This window comes from Pogoniulus pusillus, chromosome 5, assembly GCF_015220805.1.
Source record: "Pogoniulus pusillus isolate bPogPus1 chromosome 5, bPogPus1.pri, whole genome shotgun sequence".
NCBI lineage: Eukaryota > Metazoa > Chordata > Aves > Piciformes > Lybiidae > Pogoniulus > Pogoniulus pusillus.
Genome location: NC_087268.1, coordinates 33546286 through 33562050, shown reverse-complemented (window position 1 = coordinate 33562050; position 15765 = coordinate 33546286). Strand labels below are relative to the sequence as shown.

The 15765-nt window shown below is 40.2% G+C and overlaps 1 protein-coding gene across 1 annotated transcript in view; it reads right to left on the bottom strand.

Moving 5' to 3' along the window:
• Positions 1 to 2610: 2610 nt before the first annotated feature.
• IRS2 (insulin receptor substrate 2) overlaps positions 2611 to 15765 on the bottom strand; it is a 29571-nt gene continuing 16416 nt past the window's right edge. The window contains exon 2 of the mRNA XM_064143762.1: positions 2611 to 5130. Coding sequence (XP_063999832.1) covers positions 5126 to 5130 — 5 coding nt within the window. The 3' untranslated portion in view covers positions 2611 to 5125. The remainder of the gene's footprint in view (positions 5131 to 15765) is intronic.

Here is a 15765-nt window from a genome sequence, read left to right as displayed (position 1 = left end):
GTGTGGTCTAACCAGTGCAGAGTACAGGGGCAGAATGACCTCCCTGCTCCTGCTGACCACATCATTCCTGATGCAGCTAAGATAATTCAGTTAAGTCCTGTTTTCAGAAGTCAGAATCCCACCAAACGTCACAAATCATACCAGTAAATATCTGTCACCAGCTGCAAGTTAGGACTCCTAAAAGGCAAACTACCTGTTCATTAAATATAATCTCTGTGTGCAGAGACTTTCACAGACTTGTCCCTCTGGCAAAGCCAAGTGCAAGTGAGGTGAGTCTTGCAGGACATCTCGATGTCTCTGCGAGAGCTGGCTCAAGATGGAAAAGCCATCTGGAGATGACTGAAGCAGTAGTAATGTACTGAAAGATTTCATAGGTGATTTGTCTCCCACAAAGCATGAAGGTGTGTATTTCTGGCCAAATCTGTTCTTCAGTAATGGCTCTCTTAAGAGAAGACTCCAGATTGCATTTCCTCACTCAGAATATTGACAACTGAGTACAGAATTACCATAGCAAAGATTGGAATCCTTTCTTCTTCCCACAGTCTTTGAGAGCAAAAAGTTAAGCAAGTTGAACAGTAAGAATAGGTGTTGAAGAAGGCAACTTGTTTGCCCTGCATTCAGTATTTAAAGGCTATTGAAAGATGATGTCTTCTATAGTGATCTCTAGGGCCACTCTGAAGAATGTGGGAATGCTTCTAAGCTTCAGGGTACAGCTAAGTGCTCAATGTAACTTCATTCCATGCTGCAGTGACACCTGGACATATACCAGCCTTTCCCTGAACCATGTACTGCAAAAAGTGAGCTAAGGTTCTCAAGAAGGCTGAAAGCTGTGGACTGTTTCGAAGTCTTTAAGTATAGTTACTGGACAAGGACTTCAGAGCACCACTCTCAGGTCAGTGCAAATGTCACTCCATTTGGAAGTAGTCTACATGGCACCAGCCTGTGCTGTGGGTGGGCCAAGTATGCAATGGTTTCCTTCATCATCTGATTATCCAAAGTTGAACCCTGGAGAGAATCTGACACTGGCCTTCAAGATATATTACCAAACTAACTCTTCTTCTGTGGTATCATAAAGTACCACTTGCACACCTTATTGACAGCAGAAAAGGAGAAGACACTTTTGGATAGCTGTGTTTCTCCCGAGTGATTTCAGACTAAAGATCTCTTCAAGGATGTAGGCAGTGTAAGATTCACAGTCTCCCATTTCATCTTCTCTACCCAAAGCTTGCAGACAAGATGGTCAAGACAGACGAGAGAATGAACTGACTGCTCTGTCCTAAGCAGCAAGTGCATGATCTGTGACTTGTGTCTGAACTTTGTGGCTTATATGAACACTGCAGCAGTCACAGAATGATTCTGCTGCAGCCACAAACAGAACTGCTCGTCAAGCCACTTTCAGAGAAAGAAACTGAGCTTGCCACAATAACAAAGTTTTGTCTTTTTAAGGTAAAATTGTATGAGTATGGTACTTCAACCATCGCCACAACACAAAGTAACCGTGAAAGTGTCAATCCGTTTAATGGTAGATGTGATCAGGAGAGTGTAACATGTGTTCCCCAAGACAACTCAAACGACTTTAAACGTGATTCGCTGAGACATCATGTCTCCTCCTGCATCAGCAGAACTTGCATGGGATCAACGAAGATGAGCCACTCAGGCATTCCGACTCAAGCAAAGGAGATCTCAGCAAGACTCTGCTACGAAATGGACATCAAGTTCTTTACAAACCTACTGTTCTTATCCCCTGCCCATCATCACCACAGTCCCTGTCATAAGCCAATGACTCTCACACAGGTCATTTATCTTGGTGCAAAGAACACTGGGACAGGATCACTTACACAAGTGTAAATGACATTCCTATTGACAAGGAGAAGATGAGGCTACAGTGACCCTATGGTGCGTATGACAGCACACAGAAGCCCCTGCACTCTAACCAGTGGATGCATTAGGCTCATGTTCATCTTGTACCAGTGTATATGACTATAGCATTGAACAAGGCAAGTCAGTCCTCACTAACTATGCTGTCAGAAGGACTCCCATGGTCCTCCTCACTTTTAAAATAGGAATTAGAAATCAAGATCAAGTTCTGCTCCTAGTTATGTCCTTGAGTATATAAGCTTCACCTTTGAAAGACTGGTCTTTTTATTCTTAAATAAGATTTTACATTATTTCATGATTTTTCACAAGTGTTACACATGTTAAAAGGAAAGCAGGTAACAGAACAAGGGGACACAGTCTCAAGTTGTGCCGGGGAAAGTATAGGCTGGATGTTAGGAGGAAGTTCTTCTCAGAGAGAGTGATTGGCATTGGAATGGGCTGCCCAGGGAGGTGGTGGAGGCACCGTGCCTGGAGGTGTTCAAGAAAAGCCTGGATGAGGCACTCGGTGCCATGGTCTAGTTGATTGGACAGGGCTGGGTACTAGGTTGGACTGGGTAATCTTGGAGGTCTCTCCCAACCTGGTTGATTCTATGATTCTGTGATTCTATACATGCAAAGCAGTAACATTTTTTCAGAGAAAGTGTACTTCTATTTAACAGAGAGAATAAACTGATTTTATGCAAGCAACCAGAAAAAACACACTACTCCTAGAGAAGACAGGCACACAAATACTTCTACTTCTTTCATAAATAATGTATTTTATTGCATATGGCTATTAAGGAGAGCATCCATGATCGATACAGACTAAATACAATACACTAGTCTAGTTCCATTTATTCTGGTCTCCAGCAGCATCACGTTTATCCTTATATACAGCGTGTACATTGGAAGACACAGCAAGATAAGTTAAGTCTCTTGTCATATCACAATAGCAAGAAATATATTTAACATCTTGATATCCAGAAACAGTACGTACTCAAAAAGAAAACACTGCTTAATAACTGTTAAGGTTATATAGCAAAAAATATTTTAAATTTAAGGTAAGTCAGGCAAAATGTACAAAGACCCAATATACATTGTGAAGTTTTAGCAAACATAACATTTATACATTTTGGTTCCATTCTGTAAACTAAATTAAGAATGTAAGTATTGCATATGCCTTTGTGAAATATACAGGAAAAAGAAGAATTTACTATACTGTCAAGGGGGTTTTTTAGCCATTTCTTTTAGTGGCTTGACTTCTGAATTGGTACAGAGGGCTACTTCTAATCTTAAGTTCAAAACACTGAATTCAGCAGGTCCTACACTCAGTGCTGGGGAAGGGGTGGGGGAATCAGGCAGAAAGTGTCAAAGGTATTTGCTTTTTTTTTAGTTCCAGCTTTGAACAAGCAGCAATTTAGAATGTCTTAGAACCACTTAAAATATTACTAAAAAAAAAGAAAGAAAGTCAAAACCCAAACCCAAACTCAGAGAGACTATTTAAATTGATTTTAGATCTAATATTGTATTAGTCTATGCATTGCTGTGATCTAAGACCCCCAAAATTACACTGAAAATTATGTGTGTCATGGAGTGGGGAAAGAATTAGCTTACATTCATCTTTGTCTTGTAATACAATCCTCAGTTCTAAAAATTCAGCACGTAGGAAGACCGCATTGCCATTCACTACATTTGTAAGACACTGGCTCCTGTCTTCCTCAGAAAAAGAAAATCCTGAAAGGTAATGCATTGCTGATAGTGAAGTACACGTTCCACCAAGTACCATGATTAGGGAAAAAAAAGAGAGAGAAAGAAAAACCAAGAAAAAACAACCTCTCACATAACTCAAATAACTTACAATGTCTATCAGAGCCAGGCACTGGGAAGGTACCATTACAATGTAAATGAACTCTTCGACAAATTGATCGAGGGAGAAGCGAGGTGGCATGACCTAGTCTGGAGCAACAGCTGTATGTGACATTTGTGACAGTAGCTGCCACATCACTTGGATTTTCAGGCTACTAGAAATGTGATGCATGGGTAGCCTTGGAAAAAAAATCAGGATAAGAGACTGCAATGGTTCTTTTTCCCTGCAATAATGCCTGCAGATGCAATGGTGCTTTTCTGTTAAAAGGCAAATGTCAAGAGTTTCTAGATGGCAAGATAATACTGTTAATATTAGCGCTTGAATCTGCCTGATCCCCATTATCATCCCTGCATTCCTAGCATGCCTATGTGGATTTTTGGTTACAAGAACTGCAGCTAAGAACAGGGTTAGATGACCAAATCGAGCTTGTAGATAGGAGAAAAGGCTTTTGCAATCTCAATTACCTACTTAAACACCTACATAGAGAGGATTAAACAAGTGAGTCAAAGGTACAGAGAGACACCCCCCAATAGAGTTTGATGTTTTTGACTTACTTTGCTTCAGTTACACATTTTATATTTCTTAACTACTATGAATCTTCTGTCCAAGTCCAATCCACAGAGTTTTGTCCCATTTTAGACTCTTCAATGCCCTGGTTAGGCTTTGTCTGAGAAGTAAACCCTGCGGCAAAGGGTTGGACTTGATGATCTGTGAGGTCTCTTCCAACCCTGATGATACTGTGATACTGTAGCTAGTGATTCACAACCCAGCAGCAGCAGCAGCAGCAGCTGTATGCATTGCAAGTTCAGTAAGGCCGACGACCGTTCTTGAGAGACTCAGCATAGAGACAGAGGAGGTCCTGTCGCACACCAACACTGCAAATCCAGCTTTACTTTGGACTGAGGTAGTACTGTGGTAGGCTTGAAATTATGCCAGTAAATACCAGATCTTACTGCTTCAGCAGGTGTTACAGAATCTCTTAAGATGCTGAAAAATAAATACAGTTCTCTTTGAAGAAAAAGGAAATGAAGGCATTGGCCCTTAAGAGGCCGGCAGAAAAGTTCCTACGATCTAAAGAGCATCTCCAACTTCTGTCAAAACAGCAGCAAAATGATACCGTAGATGCCATGGATAGGTAATGAGTTAGGCAGGTTGCTTTCCCTTCCTCCCAGATTTGTTGCATGGTTTAGTCCAAAACAGTTAAGTAACTGTCCAGGCCAGCAATAACAACAACAAAAAAGTAAACCTTAAGCAGCTTCAGTTACCAAAAAACCCAACAACAAAAAAAATTCCAAATCAAAACAAAAACAACCAAAAAAAACCCACAAAAGGTATATGCTGAGCAGCTTCTTTGAATGTTGTACTCTGTTGTTTGAGGTCATGGTGAGAAAACTAACTCCTTCACTCTGAAAAGAAAAATGAAAGTCAGTCAATAAAAGCTGGGGAAAAAAAATCGTAGTTATGATTTAAACAACACAAAAAATGCCACAGAGAGATTATTCAGAATAGGCTTTCATTAAAGAAAAAAAAAAGGCTATGCACTAACTGCTTTTATATTTGTAAACATCATAAGGTACTGCAGAGGGAATAAAGGGAATACTCAACCCAATATTACCTCCTGGTTCTTATAACTTTTCACAGCTGTGGCTCTTCAGATGAGTAAACCAAAGGAGACAGAAGTGGTTAGAAAACCCAAAACAATTCCCCTAGTTCAAGTTGTGACCATGACCATTTGCACAAGTGGAAAGGAAATGGGCGTTACAGAAAGTAGGTACAAACTCAACTACTTTTTCAGTCAACTAGGCGTTATCAAAAGCTGTCCATTTCCAGACATTAAAAACAAAGTTATTGAGAATATAATGTCTTTAAGGAAAGAATGCTCTCAAAACATAAAGTATAGAATGAACCTCTTTCTAATCAAGTTATTCTATTTGCTAACTATTATTCCAGAAGTGGGTAAACATGCAAATGGAAGAAAACTTCTCCTTGTTACTGACTGCAAAACTGCTTTAAAAAAGTCACAGTGAATCAATGTAGTAAAACAAACTGATTACAAAGTGACCCACTCAATTTTAAAGTGTGCAGTTTGTTCCTTTTATATGACAGAAAGACAGGGAACTGCTCCAAAGGATACACAGTCTGAAAAGATAATTAGGGGACTAGAACATCTCACTTAAGAAGACAGGCTGATGGACTTTGGGATTTTTAGCCCAGACGAAAGATGACTGAGGGCTGATCTTATCAATGATTATAAACAAAGGGTGGGTGTCAGAAGGATGGGGTCAGGCTTTTTTCAGTGGCGCCCAGTGACAGGACAAGAGCACAAATTTGAACATAAGAAGCTCCATCTAAACATGAGGAGGAACTTTTTTACTCTCAAGGTGTGTGGTGGCTTGGATGTTATCCCGTCCCCCCACACTTTTAGAAACACCCAGCTAACACAGTCGGACTCTGGGAATATAAATGAAGCTATTTATTTACAGCTAGCACAATATACAAGCAGATATTTACAGTATATACAGTTATAGACAGAAATAGACAAGGTAAAAGGGAATATAGAAACACAACTCCCCTCCCAGAAACCTGAGTCCCCAGGAGGGGCTCTCAGCCACCCCTGCACCTTCCCCCTGCCCCTCTCAACATTACCCCGGTCCCAAGGAAGAAAAGAGGTTCAGCCAAGAGGTTAAGAAGCAAGGTTATGGCAGTGATGTTAAGGAGATGTAGCTCAGTCCAAAGCCAGCCAGAAGAGTAAAAAAATGGCGAAAGTGTTATCTAATGTTTACTTTCTTGTTCCCATACATCTCAGCGAGACTGAGAGAAGCTGACATCACCATTGTTTTCCTTTTCACAGCTAATTATCTACTTTTTCTCACCAAAACATTCTAGCCTGCTTCAAACTAGCACAAGGTGGTAGAGCACTTTTAACAGGCTGCCCAGAGAGGCTGTGGAGTCTTCATTTCTGTCATTCAAAACCTGCCTGGATGCTGTCCTGTGCAACCTGCTCTAGCAGAGAGGCTGGACTGGATGATCTCCAGAGTTCCCTTCTGACCTCTATCGTTTTGTGACTCTGTATTTTTTCACTGCAAAGAATTAACGGGTAGTGTGTGCCAACATCATAAAAGTACATTATTATACTAATTAACTCCTTAAGATGATTTGTTGACACAGCTATTAAAAAAAAAAGAAACCAACTTTTCTCCAGCATATTGCTTATCATGTAGCTTTCTCCTGTTTGCTATATTTGGAAAGCAGCAATGTACATACAGTAGTGATTAAAACACTGAGACTGTAAATGTTACATGACAAAACATCGACACCTCGCTTTGAAAGGTGCCAACTACGGGGTAAATCCTGATATGATGTCAGCATGCAACACTACATTCATACTGTGCTATTAATAGTGTTTATTTCATACAATAGCTCACAGACTTTTTTTTCTCTATGTTGTTGTCCCCAAGTTTACAAGTTAATGAAAATTTTAGTTTCAAGATGTATCACACAAGTTTTCCTAAAATTGAAGTTATTTAGCATACTTTGGTAACCATTCCAAACTGCTACTCAGAAATATCTACAAAGTATTATATTGTAAGAAGTCAGCATTCCTGTATATTTTTAATTCCTTTGGGACCATAAAACTGAAAGAAATGACATAAGAAACCTGTACATCAAAGTAAGCCTCATGCACACCTGTGCAAGTTTCAAACCATGTAAGCTTCTGATAAATCAATGCAAAGCTTTTCCTTCATGTCTACACAAAGTCAAAATTTGACACACCTCACATATATGCTAGAATTGCTTTATTGCTATTGAACTTCTCAAAATTAAGGTTTCCTTAAGGAATTAGTCCTGTTAGAAATCAGTTTGAGCCACTATATGATCAGATACTTAGGATATATTAATTTCATGACATGTCTTGAAATTAATTAACAGCTTGCCAAGACCAAAAGGACAGCATTGCATTGCTCCCACTCAACGGCATTTATTCGCTGCCACTTTTCTGACCAGAAACCAAGTCAAATCTACCCATTCAGTCTTCAGTAAACAAGCTTCTGTTGCTTGGGTTGGGAAGGTTTTCAACTTGAATAGGCTCGTGATGCAGTCAAGTGATCTCCAGAACTGCCATCACCATCAGGTAAGAATGTGGGGGAGAACATTTGGTAGGATGGATGGCTCTTAGAAGGAAACAGAGATCCTTGGTTTCAGGAAAAGCCACTTAACTAACCATTTTGTTCTCTTTTTTTTTTTGTTTGAGAAGCAAGACAAAAGGATTATGTAGGCAAACAAGCGAGAGTTTGAGTCTTTACATGCTGACTCTGTGTTACTACTTATTTCCTCCAAGTGGAAATCAATTTGACAACTAAGTTTAGGTTCCCAAAGCTGTTTACATGATAGTGAAAGCCAAATAAATTTAAACAAGCAAAACCCCCAAAGAACCAAACAAGCAAAACAAAACCACCAAAACATAAAAAAAATCATGCATTCAGATATGGAAACATATTTTTGTACATGCACAGAACACATGTGTATTTCCAGAACTATAACAGCCTAGAGCAGTCATCAGGGAGGATTATTAGCAGGTGAGTAAACCTTCTGTTGTTCTTACAGCACTATAGGTACTTTCCAGACAGAACTAAACTGCAGCAGGTGAAGTGGCCAGTGCTTCAGAGCACTTACAAACTGGCTTCATCGGGTATTGTAGGGAGATGGGACTGTCAGCACATGCCTAAGAGCCTATGATTCAATAAACATGTCATCCACTGAGGCTAGAATGCTGACTTGTAACTCAAAACCTAACTCAAAGTCTTCAATAATGAAACAATTTCCCCTGACTTCAATAAGCTTTGAAACACATTTTGAACAATATTTGAATCAAGAAAGGAAAATTAACTACTGCTGCCACTTGATCCACATAATAGCAAAATTATCTTCAGAGGAAGCCTTCTTGCAAGAAGTAAGCTGCAAGTTTCACACTGAAGTAAAGAAATAATGATAACGCCAATATAACTGTTAATTTTTACTTCAGTGATTATTACCTTTGGTTATCTCAAATCTCAGGTCAACGTACTACTTACACAGCAAATCAAATCATACCAGTATACATTGTATTTATACAGAAAATGAACAAAATCCCTACAGGACATGTATATACTGTTTGACAACCTTGTTCTCCAAGGGCAAGCATATACCAAAACATAAAGTGTAACAATACTGAAGTTTCTTCTTGGTTTGGGGTTTTATTAAGAAAAGCATCTGTGATTATTGCTAAGTGTCCAAAACTACTCTGAGTCATCCAATTCCACTGGCTAAACCAGGTAATAAACACACACAAACTGTTAGGAAACTACCAAATACTCAAAGATTTGTTAAATATACTGTGAAGAGAGTAGTCAGTTAAAGAAGATCTACTTTGCTTATTAATTTTCAAAGTCAGTAAGCAATGAATAAAAAAAAAATCCTAAAAAAAAAAATTCCTAAAAATAACTCTCATCTGCTAACAAGCACACAGACAGAAAGAGCTATTCATGTGGTTCATGGCAAAACACATTGCTGGTTATTCATGACCAGTAAATTTATTCCACTGGCAGCACAACTGCCAGAACGAATCAGGTATTGGACACACAACCCCCAGCTCTGCCATAGGCTTCTGCCCTGACTACAGGCACATCACTCCGTGGCTTTGTCCCTTTGTTTCCCCTTCTCACACTGCCTGCCAAATCGATTAGGGCTCTGATGCAGCTACATAACTTTTCTTGGAAGAGCCATCCTATTGATATAACCAAATCCGGAGTTTAACAACACATACATCTTGTGGGCATCAGGTCAGGCCATTAGATGGTACCACCCAAAGAACCAAATCACAATTGCAGGGGAGGACTTTGGCCTCCTCAGCATCTGGGAGGTGGGGAGGGGCAGCAGGGGATCCCGATGACAACAAATTCAGGTTGATCTGGCACTGATGGCAAAGAGAGATGGTCTCTCATTGCCCTGCAGTCTGCAAAGGCTTCTTTATGGAAGGGATCGTAGGATGTACATGCATGCAAAGGTCACAAATCTGGCCAAGCATCCTAATGTGAATGCCAGGGTGCTACTGGGGAAGTGCACAGTAGGACTCAAATATTGACTTGACTCTCATTAAACAATGTAATGAGTAGTACATATGAAGAACACAGGTAAACTTGATAAAGATAACAGAATAACTCACAGTGCTGAGCTATGTCTCTCCACAAGCAATTCCAGGGAATATGAGCTCCTGCCAAAGAAAGGCAGGCTCGGCCATCATGACAAGGAAAGGTTTCTTTCAGAGTTTAGCACTTGCCTTACCAATACTGCACAGGGAAACAAAGCAGTATGCTCAACAGTTTACAAAGCCCATGAATAACATCCATCCAAAGTAAAATGTTTCCACCTTTGGTGGAAAAACAAGTTAAACCATGAGATGAAAAACTCACATTTTTTAAAACAAGTAATTGTTGATCATAATTAGAGACATGCTGCCCCAAGAAACAAGGCTTTTTTTGGTATGTGATTCCACTAGGGAACAGTACATAATGTTATTGAGATATGCCTCTTTTGCTTTATGAATTTAGAAAAGCAAGCATCCAGTCATCATAAACCAAAACAAAGACCACTGCATTTATTTCAAATAGTAAAGTTGGGATTTTCCAGCCAGTTATTCATATTAAAATTGTTTTTATAGTATGTTTAATTCATGTCCAATAGATAAAAATTTGTAACATCTTTAACTGCATTTAGATATGCATGCAGAAAGATGTTCTCTTCTAAAGTGGGAAACAAAACATGAGATTATCTGGAAAAAAGAAGCTCTGTGTCAGCAGCTGCAGGTATCTCTTTTTTTTATGTCCTAGCACACACCTGAGAGGCTAAAATGCTTCTCTCATGACATGGGCAGATCCCCACAATTTGTAACAAACATCAACCTTTGTCCAAAAAACACTAAAATGTAATCTGTATTTGATGTAATATATTTACATGACTAACATATCTGCACTCTTACACTAGAATTTAAGCAGATGAGTCTACAGTAAGAATAGAGAGGATGAAGAGGGCTATGCTTAGTTGATTTCAGAATCTGATATAATTTGTGGTTTATATAATTTTGTCAAGGTTATTCTAGATTTTTTCAGTATGAATAACTAAACATTAAAATGTAATTATGTGGAAAATAAGGGATGAAATTCACAAATGTCATTATAATGAATTTATAGCTCAAGGTCCAGAAATACATTTCCCATATCAATTATAATAAAAATAGGCAATTCGAATTTAAAATTAAGAAACTAGACATGCTCATGTTTCCAGAATTTAATACAGTTGCTATTATATCTCTCAATTTCAGAGCCACAGTCACAGTGTACTATTAAATAAGTTTGTATAGATGTGATTTAATCCCATGATTACGAATAAAACAAATTAGACCAAAAAAACCTTCAACACAGTACTATCTGAAATTTGTTCAATTATCCTCTCCCTTGCAAGCTGAGTATACAACTGTTCAAAAACACTGCACGAAATTACATAAAATCAAGCTGCTTTCTCTGAGCAGACAAAATGCTGGGGGAAAAAAAAGTTTAGTCGTTTAGTCCTTTCGGACTTCCATTGGGATTTTGTAAGAGGGACAGAACACACACACAGAGAAGCAGATGTGGGAACTATATAGAAAATTTGCCACTGAAAAGATTAGACCATGGCAGCCAGCCAAAGAGCCACTCAACAGTTCACATGCACAAGATTTAACCATCATAGAACAAGTCACGTTCCTGGTTGATGACCATTATCATGCAACTGAAATTGCCTCCCACCTTAAAACCATCACACCCTTAAGCAGTGCAGATTCAAAACTGCAAACATGGATTCAGATTGGTGGTTGTCTTGGTTTTTACAACTCCTTTCACCACACCAAGCAGAGAGTGCAGCTCCCCCCAGGAGCAGACTGGAAGCAATAACCAAACTCCAGTGACACCACTTTGTATGTAAAATGAGGCTTGAAGGGTGAGCGAGGAAGGAGTAGGTGACTAATACACTGAACTACCGACCAGCTCCACCTTCAAAAACATAATAAAACTAACTGAATTAACATGTCTGCCCCTACAGCATACACTAGATAAAATTCCGTTGAACTCTGCCATCCCAAATGTGTACCTCTCCACCTCTGACCTACTCACCCTATGAGGAGCTAGTCATTTTAGCTCCTTACAGTCAAGAAGAAAAAACAAGCACCTCTAAGCAACAATTCTTCCATGTTAGTATCAGATGAATAACAGTTAGGAAAGATGTCAAAGTCTGTGAGGTGCATGACTTAGTAACCATTTCAGGAGTGGAGATCATATCCTGGGAAGTTTGCTTGGCTGTGATGTCAAAGGTGTTATTTGTCCCTCTTCTCACATGTATCAGTTGTCATTAACAACAGCAACAAGATCTGATAAGAGCGAGCAGCCCTTCTAAGAAGAGTTTGCTGTTATCACACAGCTGCCAGATGCAATGCATGGTGAACCTCACGCAGTGTGGAGTTCTGCACTTGAGGAGGAATAAGCTCCTCAGGTAGGGGGTTGACCTGCTGAAAAGCAGCTCCATGGAGAAGGACCTGGGAGTGCTGGTGGATGGTATGTCAACCATGAGCCAGCAAAGTGCCCTCATGGCCAAGAATCCCAATGGTATTCTGAGGTACATGAAAAAGAGTGTGGCCAGCAGGTCAAGAAAGGTTCTTTACCCCCCCTACTCTGTCCCAGTCCTGGAGTCCAGTTCTGGGCTCCCCAGTTCAAGTGAGGCAGGGTTCTACTGGGGAGAGTCCAGCGGAGTGCCATGGGGATTAACTGGGGGCTGGAGCATCTCTCTTATGATGAGAGGCTGAGAGACCTGGGGCTCTTTAGCCTGGAAAAGAGAAGACCGAGAGGGGATCTTATAAATGCATACAGAAGTCTAAAAGGGCCAGGCAAAAGGGACAAACTATAGCACAGGAAGTTTCACAGAACCACAGAATTATTGAGGCTGGAATAGACCTAAGAGCATAAAGTCCAGCCTATGACCTAACACCACCACATCGACTAGGGCATGTCACTAAGTGCCACATCCAATCTTCCCATAAATGCCTTCAGGGACAGTGACTCCATCACCTCGCTGGGCAATCCATCCCAGTGTCTTATTACCTTTTCCATGAAGAAGTGCTTCCTAACATCCAACCAAAATCTCTCCTGGAACAACTTCAGGCTATGCCCTCTCATCTTGTCACAAGTTGCCTGGGAGGAGAGCTCAACCCCCACCTTACTACAACTTCCCTTCAGGTAGTTGTAGAGTGCGAGAAGGTCCCCTCTGAGTCTCCTCTTCTCCAAACTAAACACCCTCAGCTCCTTCAGCTCTCCTCACAAGGCTTTCCCTCCAGCCCCCTCACCAGTCTCATCACTCTCCTCTGGACCCATTCTAGCACCTCAATATCTGTCCTGCGGGGAAAGGCCCAGAACTGCACACAGTGCTCATGGTGAGGCCTTACCTGTACCAAGTACAGGGGAAGAATTACACCCCCAGTCCTGCTGACCACACTATTCCTGGTACAGCCAAGATGCCACCTGGGCACACTGATGGCTCATGTTCCAACAACTGTCACCCAGCACTCTCACATCCCTCTCTGCCAGGTTGCTCTCCAGCCACTCATCCCCCAGTCTGTAGCACTGCATAGGGTTATTGTGGCTAAAGTGTAGGACCCTGAACTTGGCCTTGTTAAACCTCATGCTGCTGGCCTCAGTCCATCAACCCAGCCTCTCTAGGTCTCTCTGAAGTGTCTTCCTACATTCTAGTAGACCAACACTCAGTGTCATATGAATTTACTAAGGGTAGACTTCATCCCCCTATTCACTTGAACCTAAGGAGAAGCTTCTTTGTTTTGAGGGTGGCAGAGCACTGGAAGACGCTGCTGAAGAGGCTATGGAGTTTCCCCCCCTGCAGACTTCCAAAACCCGCCTGAACATACTCCTGTGTAACTTTATCTAGGCATATCCGCATTAGCAGGAGGGTTGTACTAGATGATATCCAGAGGTCCTTTCCAACTCCTACCATTCTACAATTCTATATGCTTACCTTTTTCTCAGATACATAATGGGACTATGACCATCTGTATAAATAACATTTATAAAGTGGTCCTAGTCAGCTCTCCTTAACGTCCTTGGAATGTAGGCTTGTGATCCACAGCTATGCTTGGCACAGTGGACACTGTCTGAAAGCCAAAATCCCAAATTTAGTGAGGTGCTCTGTCCTTGTTGATTTCAACACTTACATCCACTTGAGCCTTACTACTTATCACCCTAGAGCAACCAACTAAGTCTCCTTGAAAACAGTCACTCCTTCTCTAACACAATCTCCTACCAGAACTTTCTAACTATCCCTTCACAATGAGCCAATGTCCACATAATCAAAGCAAAGCCATGTCTCAAATAACATTATTAACAGATTTATTTACAAGCTAGACTGCACTTCCCTTTGCATGAAACACATTTTTGTGAAATGCTAAAAAAAGCCAAAAACATTTTTATATTTCATTTTTAAACCAACTGAGGAATCTGTAACCTCCTGCTCTGAATTTAGTCTCAAGATCAATTAGCATTACTTTCTCAAGTTGATATGGATTGTATTGCATACAGAAGCTAGTATTATGTTAAGACATGAAAAGAGATGTATTTTTGTCACATAGACACCACATTCACCATTCACAGACCAGTCCTGGAGGTTGAAAGTAGAGGCAAAAAGCTTAGCAAACTGTTTAGGAATGTGTTTAAAAGGTAGTTTCTGAAAACACCGGCTTCAAAACTGGAAACTGGTCACAAAATGACTTGTGATCGCACAAAGCATGCAATTATCTCCTTTGTTTTACTCACGCTTTAATTCCTTTCTCAAGCAAGATTGTACTGAATGAATGAGACTGCTCCCAGGTCCACTGGATGCGCCTTGAAGCGTCCCCATCTAATAGTTTACTGCAGAATTAAAGAGAGGCAAGCCCACAAGCTCTCCAACACCAAACAGATACTACAGCTTCACTTTTAAGAAAGGCAGAAAAGGCTGCATGCAAAATGACAAGTTTCACCTATTCTAAGGAACAAGAGTATCTGAGACACGCAGCAAATTTCACCTTAGAAAACAGTACTTATTTCACTGTTTTTTAACCATGAGACCTGCAGTACAAAATGACACCAAGAAAAAAAATTTGCTAAAATATGTAAACCACTATACTTTCATAGTACTTTTCTTAACACTTCAGAAAGACTTTTTTTTCCCCATAAGACTAAATATCAGCATAATTTACATGCAACATTGCTAACTCCAGATCAAGATGCACTTCCTTTTGGAATTACAAGAGCTCTCTGTAAATATTTATGCAAACAGAGCTGTACTCTACTATTTCACCATTTCTGTTTTTCCCTTCACACCCAAGTGCCCTGATATAGGTGTCTTAGTGTTATTGTATGGCTCTCCTGATTTGTTGCCAGTCAATATGCTTATGAGCAACCAACGATGCTTAATTATCTTAAAAGGTTCACCAGTAGCTCATGTAACATTTTGGAAAAAAACATTCTACCTACAGCAATTTATCTGACTATAAAACTGACCCTCATTTTTTGGAAATTGTATTATGTTGCTGAAATTGACTCTATAAAACAGATTAAAACCCATCTTTAGCACTTGAGATACTTAAGAATTTGGCTCAAGTCATATGACGCTCAGCAGAGAATTCCCCTAGACTTCAGGCAGGCTTTCCAGTACACAAGGACCTGCATGTATTTTCTCCCATGGCTTTTGAAAGCTGCTTAGGATAACTAAAGTAGGTGTGATGAATACTTCAAGATGTCACATCAAGGAACTACAACCTCTTGTAGAATATCATGCAGTAGGTGAGAGTTTAAAAAGCTAAGGTGCCCTTCTGAGGGGGATGCTATGTGAAGTATGGAAAAGACCACAGACAATACAGATGGAGAAATACTTTGCAAAACACCAGTTATTGTCCCCCATGACATCTGTGCCTTCAAAGCCCAAGCTCA